Below are 23,342 nucleotides of genomic sequence, written 5' to 3'. Positions count from 1 at the left end.
GCACGTCTCTCGCATATTTGTTGGCATCCGTGCTCCCTCGCTTTCCATTGTTTAAGCGCGTCTCTCTTTGTACACTAATAGGAGTCTTTGTTCACATTTATGATAAAACATATATCTAATTCCGATATAGGTTCTCATTTCACCGATACAAAGAAGGAGATATCGCTTATCTATGGTTACATAGTTCTAGTTTCTAAGTCTAGGGTCGAGCTCGCATAAGCTACGAGCGAAAATCTTTAACGCATAGAGACTCGAAAAGCGCGGTTCTGGAGAATTTATTATTTTGTCCAGTCTGCCTGTGCGCGTGTGATGCCTTAAGGTTGTTTACTCACTCCTACATATAACTCAATTTTTGTAACAGGACAGTTGCCAATCTTTTTTAGACTCTGATTTGGGTCTTTCGTCGTCATCGTTTAAGAGCGTTTAAGGTTAAAAAGTCACGCGTGTTAAAATATTCGTCAACTACTCGACAATATGTACGAAGATTACAACGAGGTATACATTTTAAAAATCTATTTCGTATCCTTGTTTCGTATCACCTTCGTCCATGTAACTTACATTATCTATTATGTTTTTAGTACGAAACTTACGACGAATATGGACCGCCGGATGTACACTCTGAGCAATATGACAGATTAAGTTATCGTCAAGTGCCCGAAGTGGTGCGAAATTTTCTTGTGTATTTACGAAATTGTATAAACGAAGGAATGATCTTTGAAATTCAAAATTTATACGAAACATCATTTCCAAAGATCTCTGAACAATTGTTCGATAAATCGTCTTGGCCGGATGCATCGAGCGTCGCTCACATCGTTGACAATGATCTAGTATTTTTAATTCTCTATAAGGAACTTTATTATCGTCACATCTATGCCAGAATGCAAGGACCAACATTGGAGCAACGTTTTGCATCCTTTTATAATTACTGCGACTTATTCAATTATATAGTACATCCAGAAACACCCGTTCAATTGGAACTACCCGATCAGTGGTTATGGGAGCTTATCGATGAATTTGTTTACCAATTTCAATCGTTTACACAGTACCGTGCAAATTTGTCTAACAAAACGCCTGATGAAATAGAGAATTTAACTGCCCACAATAAAATATGGGACGTTCTTTGCGTTTTAAATGTTCTTCATTATTTAGTCGATAAGTCTAATATCAAGAGACAATTAGAAGTTTATGCGAGCGGAGGAGATCCTGATTCCGTTGCAGGAATCTTTGGCAGACACTCGTTGTATAAGATGTTGGGATATTTCTCGCTTGTTGGTCTTTTAAGATTACATTCTTTACTGGGCGATTATTATCAGGCAATTAAAGTTTTAGAAAACGTTGAATTATATAAAAAAAGTGCTTACTCTCACGTACCAGGTTGTCAAATATCCACTGCTTATTACGTTGGATTTGCATACATGATGATGCGTAGATACGCAGATGCAATTAGAACCTTCTCTGGTATTCTACTATATATTCAGCGCACAAAACAATTGTTTGCGACTCGAAGTTATCAGAATGATCAAATCAATAAGCAAACTGAACAAATGTATCATCTATTGGCAATTTGTCTCGTTCTTCATCCACAGTGTATAGATGAAGGTTTACAGCAAGCATTAAGAGATAAAAATTATCATGAAAAGATGTACAAAATGCAGTATGGAGATCTTGCAGAATTTGAATCATGTTTCTTATTCGCGTGTCCTAGATTTTTATCTTTGACACAACCCAATCCTGATAATTTACACGAGGACTACGTTAGAGAGGCGATTAGACATCAAACTCAAGTATTCATGGACGAAGTTGTACAACAAAAAATGTTACCTACGATACGTTCTTATTTGAAATTATATACAACTTTACCATTGAGCAAATTAGCTACTTTTATGGGTAGTGCCACTAGACAAGATGAAAGTTGGGATTTGGATAAAGAAGTTAATGCGCTAACCATACATTTATTGTGTTTCAAACATAAGATGAAAAATATTGTATGGACGAAAGGTGCATCAGGATTAGATGGCAAATTTCAATCAGGCTCCGAGGTATATAAATTCTTATACATCTATTTAATATATGAGACACATTGGTGTGCGCGAGATAAATATTTAATAATCATACAAATTATATCTTTACAGTTGGATTTCTACATCGATCATGATATGATTCACATCGCGGACACGAAAGTAGCACATAGATATGGAGATTTTTTCATACGTAAAATTTTGAAGTTCGAAGAGTTGAACCGCAAATTACATCACATAAAGATTTAATTCAAACAATTTATCATATGTAAAAGTGAAAAAAATAATAAAATTTCATAACAAGAAGATAATATCCATTTCTGTTATCACTTTTCCTAAGGCACTCATATTTATTGCTATTGTTTTATAATTTCTGAGGTTTCCGTTCATTCGTTCCGTCCAATATATTTGGAAACGATTCCACGTTATAATTAATATAGAAATTAGAAGAATCTTTTTCTGTCAGATTACCGCATTCTTCATATTAATTGATATTACATTCTACTTATATTTAATATAACGAGAATCGTGAGAAAAAGTCAAAGATTATTATGCATTTTCAAAAGATATATCCATTACAACGCATGAACGTGCATTTAAAAAATACTAGTACAAGTTCCTCGTAGCAACAAAATTATACATTTTATACGATTATAATCGAGTGTAATATAACTTTAACTTTCTTATGATACAATCAAGAAATATATTGTGTTCGATCAAAACATTAATAAATGTTACAAAAACTCGCGATTTATGTGCGCAATTTTAATTGCCATAATACTATCCCAAAAGGGCACACATACTTTATTCACATTTGCATATATGCATTCTGATCGACGAGATATCAAATCATGATTTTTCTTGTAGCATTGTACACGCGGCTGCTAATATATTAGGTTTTATCGACGTGGCCGGTAATCTTAATCCATTAAGATAGTGAAAAAATCGATTACCTCTTTTAATATTTGATACCGTTCGACATTCTTCCGTTCTACATATCGTTCTAACGCATGGTAAGTAATCTAAAGATACAGATCGATTGTCTGAAGTATAGGATGTTATTTGTGACAAAGCACTATCGATTCCTTTGTTTAATTGCTTTCTTAAGCTTAACGTGCCTTGATATTGGATTCTGTTTTTCTCGTTTAAATAATTCTTCCGAATTATCTTTTGATCAATCCATTCTCCTATTTCTGAACTTATATCTTGCAAAACAGAATACGACGTCGTGTCCTCCGTTAGAGATAAACCGGGCTGTAGTTTGGTACATACCATATCAAGCGCAGGATCATTAATCTCAATTAAAGATGGTAACAATGATAAGTTATCTAAATGATCAGCTAAATTAGTCAGTATATTTGTACTCTTATTCGTTAAGCGACCTTTCGCCTTTTGTTTTTTATTTTCTTTTATAGCTGGCTGATATATATAATACCTTATATCTTGCCACAATATGCTTCTTGAATTAATAGGATATCTAGTTACATGCGTGAAACCTGAGACTAGCAGATACTGCAATTGTAATAAAGCTTTTCTTAAATCCCCATTTTGTAGAAGCTCCTATAAACAAACGTGAATTATCTCGTTAATCGTATCCGTCCCTTTATTTGATATTCTACGATCATTTTTTATTTCCAAGATATGAACATTGCGAACGTAATCAATTTCATGTTATATTCATAATATGAAATTGACCGCCGAGAAAATCACTTACTGTTAAATATTCGCACGAAATTCTAGAACCCGTTTCTGCTAATGAAATTAATTCTAACAAAGTTGATGCCCTATTTCCAACTATTTTTTGAAAATAAATCCGGTTTTGTTCGGGTGCCATTTTATATAAATGAGGGCAAACATCTTTGCACGTCATTACGATAGGACGTTTTGTGTTGGACACCAATTGGGATGTAGCAGAGATGAATCCTTCATCTTCTTCAAATATTAAATCAATATCTTCCAAAAGAATTAATGAATTTTGCGGTAAATCATTTGCTTTTTTCAAAACTGGCCTGACCAATAATTTGCTTTCGTTCTTTTTAATTCTGTGCGATTTAGTCGCTTCGTCGAGTTCCTTCAAAATTTTTTTGCCCGTTCTTCTAGATGAAGCATTGACTTCCAATATACTGCAAAAATGTTAATTTTAATACGTGCGCTTGTATGCGTATTATATTATAAAGCACAACAAATACTTTAAAATATATCGATTATAAAAAATCATTTAATCTTTAAACTGATCAAACCTATAACCAAGCTCTTCCGCGACAGCATAAACACTAGCAGTTTTGCCACTTCCGTGTGGCCCTAATAACACTGCTACTTGATTATTATCATTTCTACTTGTAAAACTACAATCCGACGAATAAAATTCATCACCGCTGCTAGCATGTTCTTTACGTAGAGACGATCTCCAGTGACTTAGCCAATCTCTTAATTTTCTTGCAGCATCTTCATTGCCAACTATTTGACGACTATTCATTGGTTTATATTTCTGTGTCCAAATACTGTTTGCAATCAGCTTTTTCTCACATTCTTTCATTAGACCATTCTCTATTGATTTTGATTTCTTACTTTTTGATCTTTCCGATTGTACTAAGCTAAACTTATCCTTTGCTATAGAGATAACGGTTTCCCACATATTTCTGGCATCTGCACAACGCTTTTCGATTTCTGTCAATATTTCCTCTGTAGTTTTTTCAACTGATGCATTTATAGTCATCGGAGGCTTATTTGATAATTTAGGAGATCGAGAAATATATTTGTAATCACCATGATTCATTATCGGTATATATTTCGTATCTGACTTTATTCGAATTTTATGGGTACCCGCTTCATCATTAGTTTGAATTTCATTATTCAATTGTCTAATATGACTAATTTTTGGAAAAGGAAAATAAATCAAATTGTAACTAGGTACCTTTTTCTCTAGACTTTTACCGTCATTATTAATTATATCCGATTGTAAAAATGAACTCCTTGTTGCCACATTTATAGCATTTGGTTTAGATTGTTTAATAAAAAGAGGTGCAAGTTTTTTATGCGGTTTTTTTTCTAAAACATGATCATCTATAATTCGTAATTCCTTGGAAACGTTCTTCATATCAATATCAATTTCATTGTTATTGCAATTTTTACATTTTTCTACATTTTTTATATGCCTTAATTGTTTTCTTTCTCTTTCAAGTATAATATCATCGGTAAAATCTTCCTGTATTGCATTGTTAGGAGAAGTGGCCACTGTATCAGATTTATTTCTTCGACCATTCCTTTCCAAATTTAATCTTGCATGTTCATTTGTATACCTCTTTTCGGTAAAAGTATTATCGTGTAATGTCTTAGATCGTTTCCTTTCTTCCATGTCATATTTTATTTTACTTCTTGAAAAATATATCCCTTCTTCGTTGCTATCTATATTTAAAAGCAAAATACATTTAATAACACAAGGCGGCATATTCATAGAAATCGATTATTGATGCAGCAATAGTCAGAGATCAAAGTGTCATAAATCATTGCCGTCGACCAAAAATTACTTGGGAGACTCTAATATTAATATTTCATCATTGATAATCAGCAATATCAAGAAATGTATTTATAATTTTAAACGTTCACAACATAATGTACGCGTTATATTAGATAATATTATATGAAATTAATATATCTTACCAGATGAAGATTCCTTATCTTTTGGAGACTGCATTTTAATTCTTAAAGACCATCTAGGCTTATTGCGTTGCAGCAATTGTGATTTTTCTTCTATGCTTGGATCTTGTTTTGTTCCTTCCGACGTTATTAAATCTATTTTATCTATACTCGAATATTCCATTTTTGATTTATTGGCCTTTATCCTATGTTCGAAACCTGATTTAGTTTCTGCTGTATCAGTTAGAGCTGTAGGTATTTCCGACCTGTGTACATCAGCTTTTACTACTATAGTTGTTGACACATTTACTTCTATTTTATCTTCTTGCTCTAGTCCTATCGTTGATTTGCTTTACAAGTAATAAAATGAGAGAGAAAGAAAAAAAGATTTAAATAAAATATTAAATAAAGTGCTTGTCTCTTATAATAATTATCATAAAAATTTATTGAATTTAATATATTATTTAGACTCATTTATTTACAATTACCTGAAAAAATGTAATAAATTATTTGAAGTATTTTTCTCTCTATTAATTGCAGAATTATTATCCCTCTTTGTATTTTCTTTAAAAAGTTTCATACGTTTTCCTGGTATTTCTTCTATTTTGTTAATATCTTTCTTGTCATCTCGTTTCCTCTTTGAATTATTTTTTATGTCTTCCATAGTTAGTAATTTATCCTGGCAACATTTTGATTTTTCTTTATTTTTATCTTTTATCGATTCGGTAGCAATATCATTTTCCAATAAAGAGTGTACAGATGAGATATAACGTATAGATTTATTTTGATTCATAAGAACTTTAAATGCATTTGATTCTTTACGTTCGTTAATAAGCTTATAAACGATATCGGCTTCTATTAATTTTTTATTGATTTCGTTATTACTTCTTTCCGCAGTGTTAAATTTTAATTCGTTGCAATCTTTTAAATTACATTCCATTTGATCCTTATTTGAAATTCGTCTATCAAAAAATTTCTTTAAAGAAAGTTTACTATTTACCTTAGTTCCTAATATTCCAGGCTCGCTATCCGATTCTATCAACATATAATTTAAATTAACTTTCCTAAATACTTGTTGTTTCCTTTCTCCAATATTGTCTCCGTGCTCTATCTCACTGGGCTCTGTGATAGATATTTCGGAAGTTTTATTCAGAGTTCCATCGTGTGCAGCTCCTTTGTCTTCTTCGAACGACTTAGTAAATGGGCTCGGAGTTTTATCAATTAAATCATTTTTATTTTCAACGATATTACATACCCTACTTTTAGAATTTGTACGAGATATCTTGATTTTAACACGAGTACGTTTTTTTCTAGAGGTGTATTCCGATTCATCCTTTAGTCTAACATTCAATTTAGACGTGGTCGGGGATTTTATATTGTCTGGAAAATAATGGGTAAGATCCTTCATCTTTCATCACTAAGAGCACATTAAAAATCTATTGTTTCGTTAAAATTATTCTAGATATTATTAATCGCAACTTCGCGCGCGCGAACGTCTACGATTTTTTGGCGCCACGACACAATACCTAGTTTAATCATGATGTAATTGTTTCTATGTAGAATTATCGCAGAGCTGTAGATTTTCGTGCAAGACAGTTTACAACGACATTTTCTTGTGGCGTGATCAATAACAATAAGAATATTTTACAATCGTTCTTGTAGGATTTAATTATTTTTTCTGATTAATTATTAATGAAATAATTATTAAAGTTGTTATAAAGTTCTAACACAACTTGTTGGTTAGTTGAGCAAATATCTTTAAAATATTGCGCAAATGTGTGAATATAACTTACTGAAATGGGCCAATCAGAGCGAAGTTAACGTCTGTAAGAAAAGAAACATAGGACGGACATAGGCCGGTAGGTGGTAAGAGTATTCGACGTCGCATGTGCCTCGATGGAATTTTTAGCGTTCTCGGCTCATCTTTTAAAGTAAGCGATACACTTATCTCATTGTTGTTTTCTTTTTAAAAAAAGGTTTATGCTTCGACGATCGAAGGGTGCGAACTAACGCAGATACTTCTAATATCTAATCTCTATAAAAGGATGTAAAAAAAATAGAAAAGTAGCATAAACTGAAACAGATTTTAATCCTTGCGTCTCTCTGTACAGTGTATTTCTGCTGGTTGGGTATTTCTTTGTTATTGTTATTTTCGTTGTTATATTGTTAGTTTTGTTGTTGTTATTGTTGTAACTCAATGGTTTAATCAATAAAGTTACATGTCAACCAGAACATCCTCTACAACCACAATTCATACACTTCACGATTTTACTTTCTTCTAATTTGCCTTTTGATACGCAATTCGTGCCAAAATTAGTATCATTAATTTGTACATATTGCGAACAATACGAGTTCTCCTATCCGAATTTTTTTCATTTTGCTATAAGATTTTTCTCCGTCATGTTTTTTCATTCAGACATTAGTCGTACAATTTTAATAGAACATTACGGCGAATGTGATGCGGCTATGTGAACAATTACGAATAACGATCGAAATAGAAAGAAACTTATAACTTAACTTATAGCTTTTAGTCAATAAAATAAATCGCATAAATATGTATTTTGTCCTTTGATAATGAATTTTAAATATCTACAACGATTTTTATTCAGGCTTCGTGTAACTCTATACCGGACGTAAAAAAGCAATTTCGCTTTACGATGTTGTTACGATAAAAAATTCGACTGGAAAGTATATTATTTTTAAATTTATCGTAGTTTATTTTCGCGAATCTTTTGTTTCAATTCTTCAATATTGATTCAATTAATTATCAACCAGTTCGGTTCTATCGATTCTGGTGAAGATTTTTTACTTTTTCGTACCTTCGACATCCCCTTTTAATATCTTACAAGGTTCTTCCCATGATATACATATTCTTCTTCTTAATAACATATAACGAGAGTCGTTAATGTTTAATATAATTTTAAAATAACGTTAGACAGACGAAAAGAAGGATTTGGAAGGTAGTGGTATCATTACTAAACGCCGTTTCTATTTTTATCCTCAAAAGGTGGAAATGTGTCCAACGCGTCAGTGGTAAGTAATTACGAAGATCTCTTATTGGCTATATATGTATAAATATTGTATCGATAACATGTATATGGGCGTTTGAAAATAATTGTAACTTTTTTTTTATTTTATTATCATTTAAAAATAATATTTATTCAGTGATACGCGCCCTTTGTAAATGACAACTCGGATTTAGCGTTATTTCGACGAACGAAAACATTTTCATTTCGTCTTTGAAATACAAAACAGTGTGGAGCAAAAAATCGTATATTCTCAACGAGCCCCGTTATCGGTTATTATTAAAAAAATCTTGATGTACAACAATTTTATTACAGTGTTTTTCAAAACAAAAGTCTCTATAATGTTTCGATCGTATACATTAGATTAATTCTTCAAGGATGGTGATAAAAAAGAACCGCGAAGAATATTTTTCTCAACGCAAATAAAAGATATGAATTGATGAGAATCGATCGGATGAAATGAGAAATGTATTGGCGTTTATAATAATTTTCTTTCCCGTTCTTTAGCTTTTTTCTTTTCTTTTAATAGTACTCTAATTTAAATTTACTTTTTAACAATTTGTATAACATCTTCGTCGTGCATAATATGTTGCAATCCTACCCTTTGGGGTGAATACTTAGTACTTGTACCCTGCACAAGAAAATATATTTTAGTCAAATGTATATAGGTTTAAGATATTTTTTACGTCGAACCGTACACTTACCCAAACGAGAGCATATTTGAATTGTTGAGCGAGCGTACGATGAATAGAATGACAAACGTGTTCTACCGTGACGCCTTTTCTCAGTATCAGTCCGTCATCAAAATCAGGCGGCTGGCCTGGTTTCTTTGTGTATACTCTTATGAGAGATAAATATTCCCAAAGGGTTTCCAATAAGAAATCAAGATTTAACTTCATATTACAACTGGAGAAATAACGTGTACGCGTTAATCGTAGAAAAACAGAACGCGATTAAGAAGTTTTTATAATAGTTTACCTTACTACGACACTGTTCGGTTGTCTTGCGATCCTATCTACCTCTTCTATCGATATTTGATCTATTTTATTATATACATAAAGACATGGTAGATATACTCTATTTGCATTAATAACATCAATCAATTCATCCGCGCTACAGTCCTCCCGAAATAATACTTCCGCGTTAAAAATTTTATACTCGTGTAATATCATTTGAACTAATTTTTCATCGACTTTGGTCAATGGACACGTCGAATTAAAAGCCAATCCACCTCCCTTTTTAATCTTGAAATATATATTAGGTTTTTTCTTATTAAGTCGTATGCCAACAGATTCCAATTCTTTTTCTAAAAGTTGTCGTTGTACATCTTGTTTTGTCGCGTCTAGCATCATTAATACTAAATCCGCCGTTCTAGCGACAGCTATAACTTGTCTACCTCTTCCTTTACCCTGAAAATATATTGTATATATATATATCGTATGGATTATATTCTACGTAAAGTTCATTGAAATAATAATTGATTTTTACCTGTGCAGCTCCCTCAATTATACCTGGTAAATCCAGCAATTGGATATTTGCACCTTTATATTCTATAACTCCAGGAATACAAGTTAAAGTAGTAAATTCGTACGATGCAGCTTCAGACTCCGTATGCGTTAATGTACTTAATAATGTAGATTTTCCCACAGATGGAAAGCCGATTAATGCTACTCTTGCATCGCCAGATTTCAATACATCAAAACCTTCTCCTTTCTCCGACTTCTTTGCAGGCTCTAGTAGTTGTGATCTATATTTCGCTAATTTTGCCTTCAAAAGCCCTAAATGGTATTCCGTTGCTACGAATATAATTCATTACTGTTATTAATTATAACTTTTGTTGATACCAAATATTAATTGAAATATGAAAATACAAAGACGAGAAAATACATGGATTTAAAAAATACGGTTAGAAGGAGAACATCGAAATTTGATTTGACAAGTAACAGACAAACCTTTATTTTTTTGCGTTCTTGCGATTTCCTTTTCAATCTCAGATATTTTTTCTAATATACCCATTGTTAAATAAAATATTATTATCTACGTTAAAAAAACAACATTTGCCAAGTTATTAATCCGGTCAATTTTACACAAACGCGGCTATTTATTGGTTCCCTGTGCGCCTGTATGAACTCGGATGTACTATATTAGATATTTAGATATGTATGCACCATGCGTATATATATACATATATGTATACACACGCGCGCGCGCGCGCGCACGTACACACGTATTTGCGCGCGCGCCGGTATGCGTAGGAACGTATTCGCCACATATGACTGCATATAAAACTATAGAGAAATAAAGCATAATCCGCATTTAACGATATCTCGAACGTGAATATATAGAGACGAGACAAAACGAGGCATATCGACCAATCGTTGTCGTCGACGTCATGTGTACTTTACAACTATCTATTTCAAACTTAGATAGAGAAGTTACGATAGAATGGCTTATTTACGAACATGTTACGAACTGTAGAAAAATTTTCTAATAGCATGGCATCTCACAACTAAAGCAGACAACGGGGTGGAAAAGGGGAATAATAAAAGGCTATGTACAATGTGGATTTCCCTGTCTTGTTTTGTTATGATTTCTTTTGGGAATTCGAAACAGTCAACGGCGGGATAGATGTAATAAACTCGAACTTGGACGGCGTGTTGGAAAAAAACAAACAAAAACACGAGATGTCAATATTGTAAGAGTATAAAAACGAAATCATTAATCTAGTGTCTTATTTTTCGCAATATAAGTACGAGAAACGTAAAAGGAGCGAGCATTGCTCAGAGGGCCTTCTGCAGTATGCTCAGAATTTATAATACAAAGATATTATGGCTGCAGGTGAGGCCAGCACTGCTAAGCCTCGTCAAGAAAAGCAGTACGATTACTTGTTAAAGTTCTTGTTGGTCGGTGACAGCGATGTTGGCAAACAAGAAATACTAAGTGGTCTGGAAGACGGTGCCGCCGAATCACCGTTTTGCAGTGGCAGTGGTATTTATTTTATCATTTTGACACAGATTTCGATAATTCTAACAGCTTCCTTTACTTCTTTTCTTTTGGCCTAACCTCTTGTCATATCTACGTGTCTAGTGTTATTTCATATTGACGATCGTTACTTTTAGCATATAAAACTACTACTATCCTGCTGGATGGGAAAAGAGTAAAATTACAATTATGGGATACATCTGGACAAGGTAGATTTTGTACAATTATCAGGTCTTATTCGCGTGGAGCGCAAGGCATACTTTTGGTTTATGATATTACCAATAGATGGTCCTTCGATGGTATCGATAGATGGTTAAAGGAAGTCGAAGAGGTATATATATATATATATATATATATGTATAGTATTAAAAGCTTATTAAATAAGATAAACGTTATAAATTAACATTTACGTCAGGCTAGCATGCTCTTATGTCTGGTTTATATATATATATATAGTTCAATCGTTATAGCATGCACCAGGTATACCAAAAATATTGGTCGGCAATCGGCTTCATTTGGCATTTAAAAGAAAAGTAGGAGAACGCGACGCGGAGGCATATGCAGCTAAAAATCGAATGGCATTTTTTGAAGTGTCACCTCTATGCGATTTCAATATACGAGAAAGTTTCTCAGAACTTTCTCGCATGGCCTTACATCGTAATGGCATGGAGAGGTTGTGGAGATCGAATAAAGGTATTACTTTTATTCCTTATAACGTATCTCCGCTACATTGCGCTTGTAGTAATTTTGCGCTTAAAATAATATATTTTCTTTGTCATAGTTCCCAGTCTTCAAGAACTTGCATGCCGTGCAATAGTTGCAAGAACAACGGTATATGGAATCGATCAACTTCCATTGCCTAAGTCTATTAAATCACATTTGAAATCATATGCAATGACTACAACCTCGCAACATCGGTATAATGGCACTCGCACGCGTAGCACTAGTAAAAGCTTAAGTTCACATCAAAGGAAATTACGTTTTGTTGGAGTGGGCCATAATGGACTATCCACACCGGGCAACTCTCCTGGTAGTATGACAGATTCTCGGACAAGTTGTGTAGGTCGTAATTCCTGTACAATATCTTGAGATTAAAGCTCAGGTTGCAGTTATGTTTAAACATGCAACGTGATATCAAAGTTCTTCCATTCCTGTTACATTACATACCCTGTTCTGATTAAGAATATGGCAATGTAACTTTGTGCAGAATGAGATATAAATACATCATTGATGGGATATCTCTTGGGTAAAAACAATTTAAGAGATCAAAGACCTCATTTTAATGTTATTACTATTGTTATTCGTACAAAAAAAAAAAAAAAAATGGTTTTGGTGTCTTATACACCATGTTTCCTCAAGTTTGTGGTTTACCAAAATATCTATAATGATAACATCGAGCTTAAATAACGGCAGTGTATTGCGAGTAATTATATTGGTGCCATTTGTTAGACAAACCTGAGACGAATTTTGACATCTGCTAAAAAATAATTTATATAATTAAATACGTCTTTTTATGATGCCGATCATTAAATACAAGTGGTTTTTGATAATGAAATGAGATATGTGTGAGACAAAACAGTATGTATAACAATGCACACACTTCAAGTATATCTATATTTTATTAATGTCGATTTTATTGTACTTTTGGCTGTTGATATGAAATTTACTTTTTCAGAAAAACATCTCTGCATAGAACTTTTGTTAAGACGAAATAATATCATTATAAAGGATACCTAATATATAGAAATATATTGTTAAAAAGAAAATTTTTTTAATAATAATTTTAAATATATTCTCTCTATGTATAACTGCAACATACTTTTGATAAATAGTATTGATGTAAACTATACGTATTTTTTAAAAATTGCAATATTTGTGCATAATCATATTGTATCTCTATTAGTTATGCATGATTTTTCATTCTAATAACTGATTTTGACCATAAATATTTAGTAATCTAACATCATATTTCATCATTATGTTAATGAATTGACAGAATAATAGTTTTACCAGGGGCATTAAAATATTGAAAGAAGATTGATTAAAAAAATGTTGTTTTAGCAGCAATGTGTACATTGTATTTTTTTCTTGACAATTTTTTTATTCTAGGATACAGTGTGAAATATATTTATACTATATAGGATTTAACTAAATTATCTATGTATATAAAATGACTATATGATTTAACATTATTTTATATATAAATAAACATTTTTTGTGTTTCATTGTCTGGGAGATTGTAATAAAACTAGTGATATATAAATTTATACAACAGACATACCTAATACATGAACTGTTTAAAGAATATATTATTTTCCCAATCTCAAAGATCGCTATTCCTTCAAATGTAAAAACGTATTTGTAAAAGAATTATATCGTTGTAAATCGATAAAATAGAGTTGACTGTATTATTATTGTATATATTTTGGTTCTAGAGTAATAAATCATTGGTAGTATTGAAAATATTTAATGAGAGGGGCCATGAAGAAACAAAAAAAAGATGTGTGATTACGAACAAAATCCTATTCTTTGTTTATGTTAAAAGGAAACCCCTCATTGAACATCAATGCTGTATAAAACAAATATATCTTCAAACTTGATAATTGTATTTTGCCTCTTTTCTATTTTTATTTTTAAATAAAAATGTATAAATAAATAAAATGCATAAACATTTATATGCGTAATTATCAAAGCAATGTTAATAGTTTAATAAAACTGTGCTTAATTGAGCATTTTACGAAAAATGTTCAAACATTTCTCTTTCCCTCGTTAAAAATGTTTTAATAAAATAGCACGCAACCCAGAGCAATGATAAACAAATTTAGTGCATCCATTTAAAAGTGAACTTTTCCTTTTTTTTTTTTTTTTTAACATTATTTGACAAATTTTATTATTTCTTTCAACATAGACTCTCTTGCATGATATACACACGTATATACATGCATACATGCATACGTACGTACGTACATAGCTACATACATACATACATATATATAAATATATACGCATATATATAATACTATATAATTATATAATAGTAACTTTAATATTGCACGTAAAAGTTTCGTACGTTCATTGTTATATTATATTTTGCATCAAAGTTATAGAATTGTAAATGATGTTCCTTTTATTTTCAGAGACTTGTTGAAAGAATCTTTTTCGGTATGATTAATCGAGTATAATATGTAATAACAATTGCTTTCCATAACAACTACTTCATTTGTTTAACGTACAGAGTTATGATTTCTAACAAACATTTTATCTCTAATAGATTCTAATTTTTATGTGTATTTCATTCCATAAATGTGTGACATATAAAAAACAATGCTGTGCATTTAAATTGATTCAGCATTAGTAAATCAACTTAATACTTTTACTTAATATTTAATAACAATTCATGCTGTCATTAAAGTAATATTTAATCATGTCTATGCTCGAAGAAGGACACGTCGACGAAGAGAGTATTTCACGCTTGTCTACTCAAGAATACGATCCTGTACCTCCACAATTAAAAAAAGTAAATGAATTATTAAAATCCATAAGTACGCAGTTGGAAGACTGCGCTTTAGAATGTCAAGCCAAAGTTTCGCATCAACAATGGAAAATATTTAGCTCAAAAACTGTCATACACGAACCTTGGGAAGAATCCATATTAGCTAGAACATTTTTTTCTGAAAAAATCTTGGATGAAACCTTTCAAAACTTACTTTCATGCAATAAATCTTTCTTGGAGCAACTTAACGATTTTATTGGCAAGCAAACAGAAGAACTTATATCGAGAGCTATAATTTTCTTAAAATATATTTAATTATACAAATTAACATAAATTTTTACAGTGCTCCTACAAAATAAGCAATCTAATCTATCAATCTCGGAAAAACAAGATGTACCAAGGTACTGCCCAGATATAACTGCGAGTCAAATATCAATGTGCAAGCCAATCGCAGAAACGCTCGATCTCTCGTTGCTAAACTATACGAACTCAAATGTTTTAAGAAAAGAAGGAAACCACTTTCATACTCATTTGCTTGGAATTAATAATTCGTTTGCTGATGTTATCAAGGCTAAAATCAATTTTGATACTAAGTTTTTAGGATTTGAAGCAGTATTACATAAAACATCAACTACATCACCAAGTGATATTTCTTGTCTTTGCAAAATTTGTTCAAATGTAATGATATGCGATAAAAATAATAATTTATATATTATGCCTTATATCACGTGTGTGTGTCACACGTGCGTGCGTGTGTGTATATATATGCTGAATTGTAAATTATTTTACAATAGGGTAGTGTCAGACAGAAGAGGAAAATAGGAAAAATGATTTCGGATAAGAAACAAAAGAAGATAAACGATCGGATAAGAAAACAAACGAAAATATCAAAGCGGAAACGAAGTACTAGACCTAAAAGAAATCTTATTCCAAGACAAGGAAAAAACCAGTCTGCATCTCTTGGCGATGGTGATCGATCGAATGCAATATGTAAAAGGAAGAAAGAAATGATGTCGCTATGATTTTTATTTACATATATACATTATTTGATATGATGTATGGAATAATATGAAATAAAAAAGAAACTTTACAAGATTACGATTACTCATAAAATTAAAAAATTTAATAGTCTGTGTGTAGAGTATTTATTTAATAAAATAATATAATATAAGCGATTATAAATAATAAATTAGTTTTTAAGATGTATTTTTATTAAATTTTTGTGAAAATTATGGGTAATTTTACATCGGAATAATCCACATAACACTCTGTTATACATTTAAAAAATTATAATTTTCTACTATTATGCTAGATACTAATTTTTGTTTATGTAATAGCGTTAATTGGAATTATTTTGTTTAACAATGAAATTGTAGCACTACGTCTACGTATACAGATTTTTATCGGTCGAATTATTTTTAATTTTTGATTGTTTGATTTAATATCGCAATTCACACACAAAGAATACTAAAACAATTATAATACAAAACAATATTTTCTGTGTGTTTAAACATAAATTGCTTAAATTAAATTAAAAGCTTTGAAACAAATTACACATCAATTTTATAAAATACAAGTATTTAAATAAATCATTTTTTTATCATACTAATCTTACTGACATGTGATATTAATCTATTCAATTCGCACCTTATAAGTGATTTACGATGTTACTTTTTAAAAGCGTATGCAATAATCACTTAGATACAAGAAGTATCCATATATCTATTGTACGTAAAACTAAAAAAAAAATTGATAAAATATTAATCTAATAACGGAAAAATTGAAAGATTTTCTACGTATTTTTATTGATATATATTATCCCATGTGTAAATTTTGATTTTGTATAGAAGAAAAAGAAAAAAGATGCATATGCGTGCGCGCGCGCGTATATATATATACATACATACATACATATATATATATAAAATAAATATATAAAAAATAATAAAAATAATTTTAATATTTAAATAAAAATAACTATGTCAAATAAGATCGATACGGGTCTAATATTTTTGGGATATATTCGTTTTCAACAGTACACACTATAAATAAAAAAAAAAATAATACAGTAACAATAATAAAGTATTTAGAAATAATAACACAAAATGATTTAATGTGTACATTTTTGAAACTTATTGATTTTGTAATTACCTATTGATTCTAATATAGATTTTTTTTTAAAAACAAATATCTGCCATATTACATACACATAATACAACTTGTTATTGCTACTTTTGAAAAATACATCTTTTGAATACAATCATAAAGAATAAGACACTTCCTGTGGTTGTGCCTAAAATGGGAATTTTTATATTGGAAAACGATATTTCAAAAGAATTTTAAAAAGTGGAAGAATATAAGATAAAAGAGGCATTTTCCAATTAAAAGGCACATGTAATGACACATTGATGATGATAAAATAATTGCAGATTTTTAACAAGTATGATTATATAGTGTTTTTGTAATTGGAAAATGCCTGAAGATATTTGATAGTTTTTTCTAAAAACATTTTTTAAAGAGTAACAAGTAATTAGAAATTTTGTTATATGTTTGTAATTTCAAATGTAACAAAAGAGAAATATTTTACAAAAAACATTATTAATTATCAAGGTTTTTTATGCAAACTATAAAGGAAAAAGAACATTAATAGCATTGGTTAGTATTTCATTTTGATAATAAAAGAAATGTTCTATCACTGTCTGCATTATGATTGAAGTATTTAATCAACATTGTAATACAGATGCATACACCCTTTTTTCATTGACACATTTAAAGATTTTAATATATGTACATATACATATACATACACATGTGCGTACATGTGTATGTATATGTATATGTGTGTGTGTGTGTGTGTATATCTTTTTTGTTTTGTTTTCCTTTTCCTTATCATACACCATTCTTATATCAATAAACTACGAATCGAAACAAATTCTAATAATCATATGCATGGATGTTTTGAATTACTGAAATTAAATTCTCTCTTGTGTTATTATATAAATTCTCTCTTGGCTACTTCACACATTAGATGTTCAAATACAATTCAAATATAACATTTTCACTGCAATATGTTCATAACTATTTAAGCAAGCAGATCTCATAAATATCCTTAAAATAATGAATAACAGATTTTTTTGCTGAAAAAGAGGAAAGAATAATATAGAATTTATTAAAAAATAAGATATTTCAATACAGACATATAATATAGTGATATAATTATCATATTGTACAAGTGACATTCTATGTTTCTACGTTAATTAGCATTCATTTACGAAGTTACGAAATTTTAACATTTAAAAGGGATAAGATAAAATCACTTACAATAAAAACCAAATTGCGCAATAGGTATTCTATGTAATTCTAAATATCGGTAATAATATAATATATATTGTATTATTATTTTCTTATCATTTAATTCTGTTTTTAAAAGTTTCAAAAGGGTGGATTAAATAACAATAAACGTACCAGAATCTTATGAGATTGTTTCATGTAACAATGACAAAGAAGTTAGTCTTCGTTGTAGAATATATGAATATCAAATAATCAACAACAACGGTTTTAATTGACAAAAAGTATCAATTAATTTATTTTAATAATGTGCCTTACACAATGAATATTTATATAAATAATTGTTCTAATTAAATATCTCTCATTGAGGCACTCTACTCGTCAAATTTATAGTTATGATCAAAAATGTTGGATATACCGAACAATATGGTACATACCATATATTATATGTCAGAAATAAAAAGTATCGTGTGTATGTATGTGTGTGTGTGTAGTAGTAGAGATATATAGCGGACATAACTCAAATTTAACCAGATTTTCATCCTTAAATATAAAATGAACGGATATCTTATACAAATATGAAGAGCATTTTAAGACCAAGGACTTTTATGAGATCTGTATGCTGGGACAGAGAAAATATGAATTTAGAGAGACAATATAGGAAAAGCATGGATTTCACCTGAATTCATAGATTTGTATACTGTGTTCTGGAACGTGCCTTAAATTCAATGATTGATACCTAAAATGATAATAAATAATCTAATAATAGAAATGTTCATTAAATTAATAACATATGTATAAACGTATAATGCTTTTCTTTAAATTATATTATACAGCTGCGGAAATCTGAGACCTTGATCGATCTTACGAAAGTACATACATATTTTATTTCATAGTTTCATTATAGCGAGACATTTGTTATAATAGAACTAAAATGTATAAAAGTATTCATATATAAATATAATATCAATTTACCATTCAGAACTTCGATGATAATAAAAACCTTCAATCGTTGCAGCAGACTTTTGGAAGCAAATATAATAAAAGCCTGCAAATGAAGCTCCGTTAATATCTTTGATAGTATGGTCGGGAACTAAAAAATGTTCCTTCCATCTCATAAATACGAAGTCTGTCCCTTTTAGTGCTTCGTAATCAAATGTGTCGGAGTTAAAAGTTTTAGCATATTGACAGAAAGATTCAAATTTACTCTGAAAATTAAGAAATAGACTAAATTTATGATTATACTTAGTAAATTTGTGTTAAGATCATATGATAAGAAGGATATGGATGGCATGTGTGCTTGTGTGTGAAGAAAAACAAACCCAATGTTTCTTGTCAACATCTTCATCCGCGTCCCATTTACGAGTTAAAAATGGATATTTTTTGGAAATAATTTCACCATCAAAGAATGTAGTTAATGTAGGAAATTCTTCTGTAAGACCTTTTATTTTTAGATAACCACATAAGTAGCTGTTTTCCTCATCTACATGCTAAAACATAAATCAGATTTAAGTTTATATGAAATCATAAAATTTCAAATAAATCATTGTCTGGAACTCTCATAAATCTTATAGAGTAATAATATTATTTGTGAGTAAAAGTAAATATTTGAAATATAACATTATGTTATAGTATGATCAATATTGATATCCTTGGGTAATAAAAAAATTGACGTCATAAAAGTAATACATATATGTCAAGGAGATACTAGAATAACAATGTTTTGAAATGATATATCAAAAACAGAATATATTTAACGTATTAATATGAGATTGCTCCAAAGAATTCATGTATTACTAATTACTAACGATGTTCTCATTCAATTTGCCATTTAGAAACGAGGTGCTAAATTACGATGGGAGAAAGGATAGAATAACAAGGTCACGCATAAAATAAATTTTTAAAGGCACATAATAAAGTATCGATAAATTTGTCGTGTAATTTCCAAAAAGATGAAGAACTAACCTGTAAAACAACTTCAACGTCGTAACTATTGCCCTTGGACTTTTGCGATCCCTGAAAGCGCGAACCGTTGTAAAGCAACGATTTTGTAACACCCGGCTGCTTCGAATTAGCAGGCGGCGGTGGAATTACATCGACTTTCACCGGCATTCTCGGCCAAAGTGAATGCTTTCTCAATACTTTTTCTTGTTGATCGAAGAACTCTACATCACAAGATTCTCGCAATGACTGCCGGTAATTTGAAGAATATGGCTGTATTTATATGAAGCCTCGAACCCAGTCGTATTTCCACGGATTTGTCATTTCGTTGTTCGGTTACTCTTACAAAAATATTTTAATCGCATGAATCATTTTATTTGGCCCATCATTTTTTAAACTCGGAGATCATCATTTCAAATTTTCTCAATAATATCTTTTTATTTGATTTTGGTATTTATCCGGATATATACTAGAGGAAAAGACTTTAAGTAAAAATGGCGGGATTTTGAAAAATTATTTCAATTAATTATGAGATACAAGGGACAAGTATTATACAAAATTTTTCATTTATCTAATAATAATGATGTAGATACGCTTAGATTATTAATATTCTTTTAAAATAATGTGTCACATTCACTAATATGAGTACATCAGACTATAACATTTTCTGATATAAAATATATACAGGCTATTATTGTGTATGGTAAGATTTGTGTTTTACCAACATTTTTTTTATAAAAATAATTATTATATATACATACTTAGAATCATATTTTATTTATCTTTATTGACATATTTCTATAAAAAATCGTTCACATCTTATATGAATAATTCTTAAATAATTCGTTAAAACGAAGGAATGTTTGCCATTACAAAAATATTATATAGCATGTTAATACACCTTAATCGTAATGCTATTGCATTGCAATACTCTTGAATACAAAGACATACGAATGAGTTTGTTAACGAAATAAAAGGTTTATTACAATAATTGAATGTATAGGTAATAATAATAAATTGTGTTTATAATATTTTAACTTAATGTATAAAAAGTATATATGCTATATTTAAAATTAAAAAATAATAGATAAGAATAGATATCAATGGTGCAAATAATGATGCTTGCACCATTAATTCCATTCTTTGCTCCATTATTAGATGTTTACTCTTGGAACAAAGATGTATTAGAAAAAAAGTGGTCTGAAATAAATATGAATTATGAGACAGCAGTGATACTTTAATTAAGTTTATTGTTTACTTTTTACTATATGTTTATATAAACACGCACGCACGCATGTAGAATGTTATAACATAGATTTTATAAATATATATATATACATATATATATATATATATATATATATGTATGCATGTATGTATGTACATATGCATGTATGCATATCCTTATCCATTATTTTCAATATTACAAAGATAAATAGATTTTCGTGAAAATAAAAATTCCCTGTTATACCTTAGTTAAGCTAATTCTGCAGGAAGCTTCAGAATTATCAATGGCCGAACGAATCCTCAAAACTTTATACAAAGGTGTAGAATCACAGATGTTAAGCTTCTTTCAAGGATAAGCTGTGATGTAAATTTGTATATTAGTAGAGAAAATATAATAGAGAAAGTTATAGCTTAAATAAGGCTAATACAATTCTGATAGATTTTTATTATAATGTAATGTAAAAAATAAAAGGTATTTAAATTGTTTAAAAATGATTGTAACACCAACAAATTTCATAATCATTTAAAGTTCATGATAAAAAAAAAGAGAGAAAAAAAAAGGAAAGGAAATCATAAAATAATATGAAAAGTAAGAATAAAATATAAAAACAAGCTCTTTTGATTGTCATGACCTTGGATGTTATTAGCAGATTAATAAGTTTATGAATAATTATATAGTGGAAGCGTGTCTATTGTCGTGTGAAAGTACGTCAGTTATCTTACCTAATTTCACATTTTCCCTTAAATCCATTGTGCGATATCATCTTTAAAAATTGTATGTAACTATCAGGAAGTTGACTTTCTTGGGCACCTTTAATAATTGTTTCTCTAAAATAATAGAATACATATAGAAATAAGTTATGGTAAATGATAAAATCAAAGTCAATGTCATAAAATAATACATACAAATAAAGAGGCGATGGTCGTCTTTCGATTGGCAGGAACATTGGTTTTATATAGTTTGCAGGAATATTACATTGTTGATATACTCTACATTCTAAAATAGCACCATTGGGAGTTTCAATATTAACTATCAATGGAAAGTATATATTATCCATAACACCCTCTTGACAATCCAACGTAGAAAGATTACATTTATCTAATTCCCAAACTGCACCCCATACAGAACAGTTTTCTGTAGGAACTATCGTTGCTGCTGCTCCACCCCATCTTTTTGTGTATGTTATAAAATCAAGTCTGTAATTCTAGAATGTTTGTAAAAATAGTAACAACTACTAGACTATCCTCTGAAATGTTTATACATATTGTTTATATGCATATAGACGTATAGAAAGAAACGTAAAGAGAACAATGTATATGCTCAATTTACTTTTAAACGACCAATGTCCTTTCGCACGGCTGTTGGATTATTGAAGTGAATTCTTTTCGTTAACAAATTGCTGCCATAAGCAAAGTATAAGAACGTACTTGCCATCTTGCGACGATATTAGATCGCAAATATGAAAATTTACAATTGTATAGAGATCGATCGGAGTCACAGTGGAGAAACTAGTAACAAACGCAAATAGATATCATGTGATAAGAAACATGTAACACAAATTAGCGGAGGTTAAGGGAAAGTAAGATAAGGAAGCAAGATCCATGGCGCTTAAAGCGCCACCTAATAATTAATTTTAAAAGTTTTCTGCGATCAGCGTTGACGGGAGTAATCTCTCGTAAGGAAATACGTGTGTCACATTACCTCTCCGCCATTATTGTTCTACTCTACAA

The 23,342-nt window shown here is 30.1% G+C and overlaps 7 protein-coding genes and 1 long non-coding RNA gene across 10 annotated transcripts; 4 read left to right on the top strand and 4 right to left on the bottom strand.

The window, feature by feature from the left end:
- Positions 1–146: 146 nt before the first annotated feature.
- LOC127066043 (eukaryotic translation initiation factor 3 subunit L) lies at positions 147–2,329 on the top strand. The gene is made up of 3 exons (XM_050999272.1): positions 147–495; positions 579–2,039; positions 2,133–2,329. Exons 1-3 carry the CDS (start codon positions 475–477, stop codon positions 2,265–2,267), a joined length of 1,617 nt encoding a protein of 538 aa, XP_050855229.1. The 5' UTR covers positions 147–474; the 3' UTR covers positions 2,268–2,329.
- LOC127066025 (ATPase family AAA domain-containing protein 5) lies at positions 2,043–7,318 on the bottom strand. 3 transcript variants are annotated; one of them, XM_050999189.1, is made up of 7 exons: positions 7,181–7,318; positions 6,655–7,034; positions 6,143–6,333; positions 5,679–6,004; positions 4,259–5,423; positions 3,733–4,141; positions 2,043–3,578 (listed from the first exon to the last, which is right to left on the bottom strand). In XM_050999189.1, the coding sequence occupies exons 1-7, from the start codon at positions 7,191–7,193 to the stop codon at positions 2,868–2,870; spliced, it is 3,195 nt and encodes a 1,064-aa protein (XP_050855146.1). In that variant the 5' UTR covers positions 7,194–7,318; the 3' UTR covers positions 2,043–2,867. The 3 variants fall into 3 exon arrangements, with proteins under 3 accessions (XP_050855146.1, XP_050855135.1, XP_050855158.1); XM_050999201.1 differs by lacking the exon at positions 7,181–7,318 and having other exon boundaries at positions 3,209–3,346; positions 3,454–3,578; positions 6,655–7,170; XM_050999178.1 differs by lacking the exon at positions 7,181–7,318 and having other exon boundaries at positions 6,655–7,170.
- Positions 7,319–7,371: 53 nt separating this feature from the next.
- On the top strand, positions 7,372–7,886 carry LOC127066129 (uncharacterized). Its single transcript, XR_007782286.1, has 2 exons — positions 7,372–7,513; positions 7,631–7,886. It is a non-coding gene; the product is annotated as an uncharacterized LOC127066129 (long non-coding RNA).
- A 1,042-nt stretch (positions 7,887–8,928) lies between these two features.
- On the bottom strand, positions 8,929–10,933 carry LOC127066078 (developmentally-regulated GTP-binding protein 2). The gene is made up of 5 exons (XM_050999352.1): positions 10,633–10,933; positions 10,169–10,476; positions 9,659–10,089; positions 9,385–9,586; positions 8,929–9,311 (listed from the first exon to the last, which is right to left on the bottom strand). The coding sequence occupies exons 1-5, from the start codon at positions 10,694–10,696 to the stop codon at positions 9,225–9,227; spliced, it is 1,092 nt and encodes a 363-aa protein (XP_050855309.1). The 5' UTR covers positions 10,697–10,933; the 3' UTR covers positions 8,929–9,224.
- A 184-nt stretch (positions 10,934–11,117) lies between these two features.
- Positions 11,118–14,346, top strand: LOC127066099 (ras-related protein Rab-40C). Its single transcript, XM_050999401.1, has 4 exons — positions 11,118–11,668; positions 11,800–11,993; positions 12,133–12,355; positions 12,444–14,346. Exons 1-4 carry the CDS (start codon positions 11,509–11,511, stop codon positions 12,749–12,751), a joined length of 885 nt encoding a protein of 294 aa, XP_050855358.1. The 5' UTR covers positions 11,118–11,508; the 3' UTR covers positions 12,752–14,346.
- A 494-nt stretch (positions 14,347–14,840) lies between these two features.
- LOC127066092 (uncharacterized) lies at positions 14,841–16,250 on the top strand. Its single transcript, XM_050999388.1, has 3 exons — positions 14,841–15,414; positions 15,499–15,833; positions 15,950–16,250. Exons 1-3 carry the CDS (start codon positions 15,087–15,089, stop codon positions 16,175–16,177), a joined length of 891 nt encoding a protein of 296 aa, XP_050855345.1. The 5' UTR covers positions 14,841–15,086; the 3' UTR covers positions 16,178–16,250.
- Positions 16,251–16,344: 94 nt separating this feature from the next.
- Positions 16,345–20,650, bottom strand: LOC127066101 (glucose-induced degradation protein 4 homolog). The gene is made up of 4 exons (XM_050999417.1): positions 20,409–20,650; positions 19,766–19,933; positions 19,419–19,651; positions 16,345–19,182 (listed from the first exon to the last, which is right to left on the bottom strand). Exons 1-4 carry the CDS (start codon positions 20,553–20,555, stop codon positions 19,119–19,121), a joined length of 612 nt encoding a protein of 203 aa, XP_050855374.1. The 5' UTR covers positions 20,556–20,650; the 3' UTR covers positions 16,345–19,118.
- A 692-nt stretch (positions 20,651–21,342) lies between these two features.
- Positions 21,343–23,322, bottom strand: LOC127070741 (gamma-glutamylcyclotransferase-like). The gene is made up of 4 exons (XM_051009171.1): positions 22,942–23,322; positions 22,518–22,816; positions 22,335–22,439; positions 21,343–21,968 (listed from the first exon to the last, which is right to left on the bottom strand). The coding sequence occupies exons 1-4, from the start codon at positions 23,044–23,046 to the stop codon at positions 21,947–21,949; spliced, it is 531 nt and encodes a 176-aa protein (XP_050865128.1). The 5' UTR covers positions 23,047–23,322; the 3' UTR covers positions 21,343–21,946.
- Between the last annotated feature and the right edge of the window lie 20 nt (positions 23,323–23,342).

The sequence above is a fragment of the Vespula vulgaris genome, chromosome 1 (assembly GCF_905475345.1).
Source record: "Vespula vulgaris chromosome 1, iyVesVulg1.1, whole genome shotgun sequence".
Classification (NCBI taxonomy): Eukaryota; Metazoa; Arthropoda; class Insecta; order Hymenoptera; family Vespidae; genus Vespula; species Vespula vulgaris.
Note: the sequence above shows the minus strand (reverse complement) of the source record. Positions and strands in the feature narration are given on the sequence as shown.

Bases quoted from the DNA above. Each gene is read 5' to 3' on its own strand.
- LOC127066092 (XM_050999388.1), top strand. From the start codon at position 15,087: ATGTCTATGCTCGAAGAAGGACACGTCGACGAAGAGAGTATTTCACGC. The intron at 15,415-15,498 runs GCAAGCAAACAG...AAATTTTTACAG, and splicing joins GCAACTTAACGATTTTATTG to TGCTCCTACAAAATAAGCAA. The intron at 15,834-15,949 runs GTAATGATATGC...ATTTTACAATAG, and splicing joins TTTGCAAAATTTGTTCAAAT to GGTAGTGTCAGACAGAAGAG.
- LOC127066099 (XM_050999401.1), top strand. From the start codon at position 11,509: ATGGCTGCAGGTGAGGCCAGCACTGCTAAGCCTCGTCAAGAAAAGCAG. The intron at 11,994-12,132 runs GTATATATATAT...CAATCGTTATAG, and splicing joins GGTTAAAGGAAGTCGAAGAG to CATGCACCAGGTATACCAAA. The intron at 12,356-12,443 runs GTATTACTTTTA...TCTTTGTCATAG, and splicing joins GTTGTGGAGATCGAATAAAG to TTCCCAGTCTTCAAGAACTT.
- LOC127066025 (XM_050999178.1), bottom strand. From the start codon at position 7,062: ATGAAGGATCTTACCCATTATTTTCCAGACAATATAAAATCCCCGACC. The intron at 5,424-5,678 runs GTAAGATATATT...TTTTAAATATAG, and splicing joins AGATAAGGAATCTTCATCTG to ATAGCAACGAAGAAGGGATA. The intron at 4,142-4,258 runs GTTTGATCAGTT...ACATTTTTGCAG, and splicing joins GCGGAAGAGCTTGGTTATAG to TATATTGGAAGTCAATGCTT.
- LOC127066043 (XM_050999272.1), top strand. From the start codon at position 475: ATGTACGAAGATTACAACGAG. The intron at 496-578 runs GTATACATTTTA...TTATGTTTTTAG, and splicing joins TGTACGAAGATTACAACGAG to TACGAAACTTACGACGAATA. The intron at 2,040-2,132 runs GTATATAAATTC...ATATCTTTACAG, and splicing joins AATTTCAATCAGGCTCCGAG to TTGGATTTCTACATCGATCA.
- LOC127070741 (XM_051009171.1), bottom strand. From the start codon at position 23,046: ATGGCAAGTACGTTCTTATACTTTGCTTATGGCAGCAATTTGTTAACG. The intron at 22,817-22,941 runs GTAAATTGAGCA...CAAACATTCTAG, and splicing joins AGGACATTGGTCGTTTAAAA to AATTACAGACTTGATTTTAT. The intron at 21,969-22,334 runs GTAAGATAACTG...TTTACATCACAG, and splicing joins AAGGGAAAATGTGAAATTAG to CTTATCCTTGAAAGAAGCTT.
- LOC127066078 (XM_050999352.1), bottom strand. From the start codon at position 10,696: ATGGGTATATTAGAAAAAATATCTGAGATTGAAAAGGAAATCGCAAGA. The intron at 10,477-10,632 runs GTTTGTCTGTTA...TTATATTCGTAG, and splicing joins AAGAACGCAAAAAAATAAAG to CAACGGAATACCATTTAGGG. The intron at 9,312-9,384 runs GTAAGTGTACGG...TTTCTTGTGCAG, and splicing joins TCAAATATGCTCTCGTTTGG to GGTACAAGTACTAAGTATTC.
- LOC127066101 (XM_050999417.1), bottom strand. From the start codon at position 20,555: ATGCCGGTGAAAGTCGATGTAATTCCACCGCCGCCTGCTAATTCGAAG. The intron at 19,934-20,408 runs GTTAGTTCTTCA...TTTATGTTTTAG, and splicing joins ACGTTGAAGTTGTTTTACAG to CATGTAGATGAGGAAAACAG. The intron at 19,652-19,765 runs GTTTGTTTTTCT...CTTAATTTTCAG, and splicing joins ATGTTGACAAGAAACATTGG to AGTAAATTTGAATCTTTCTG.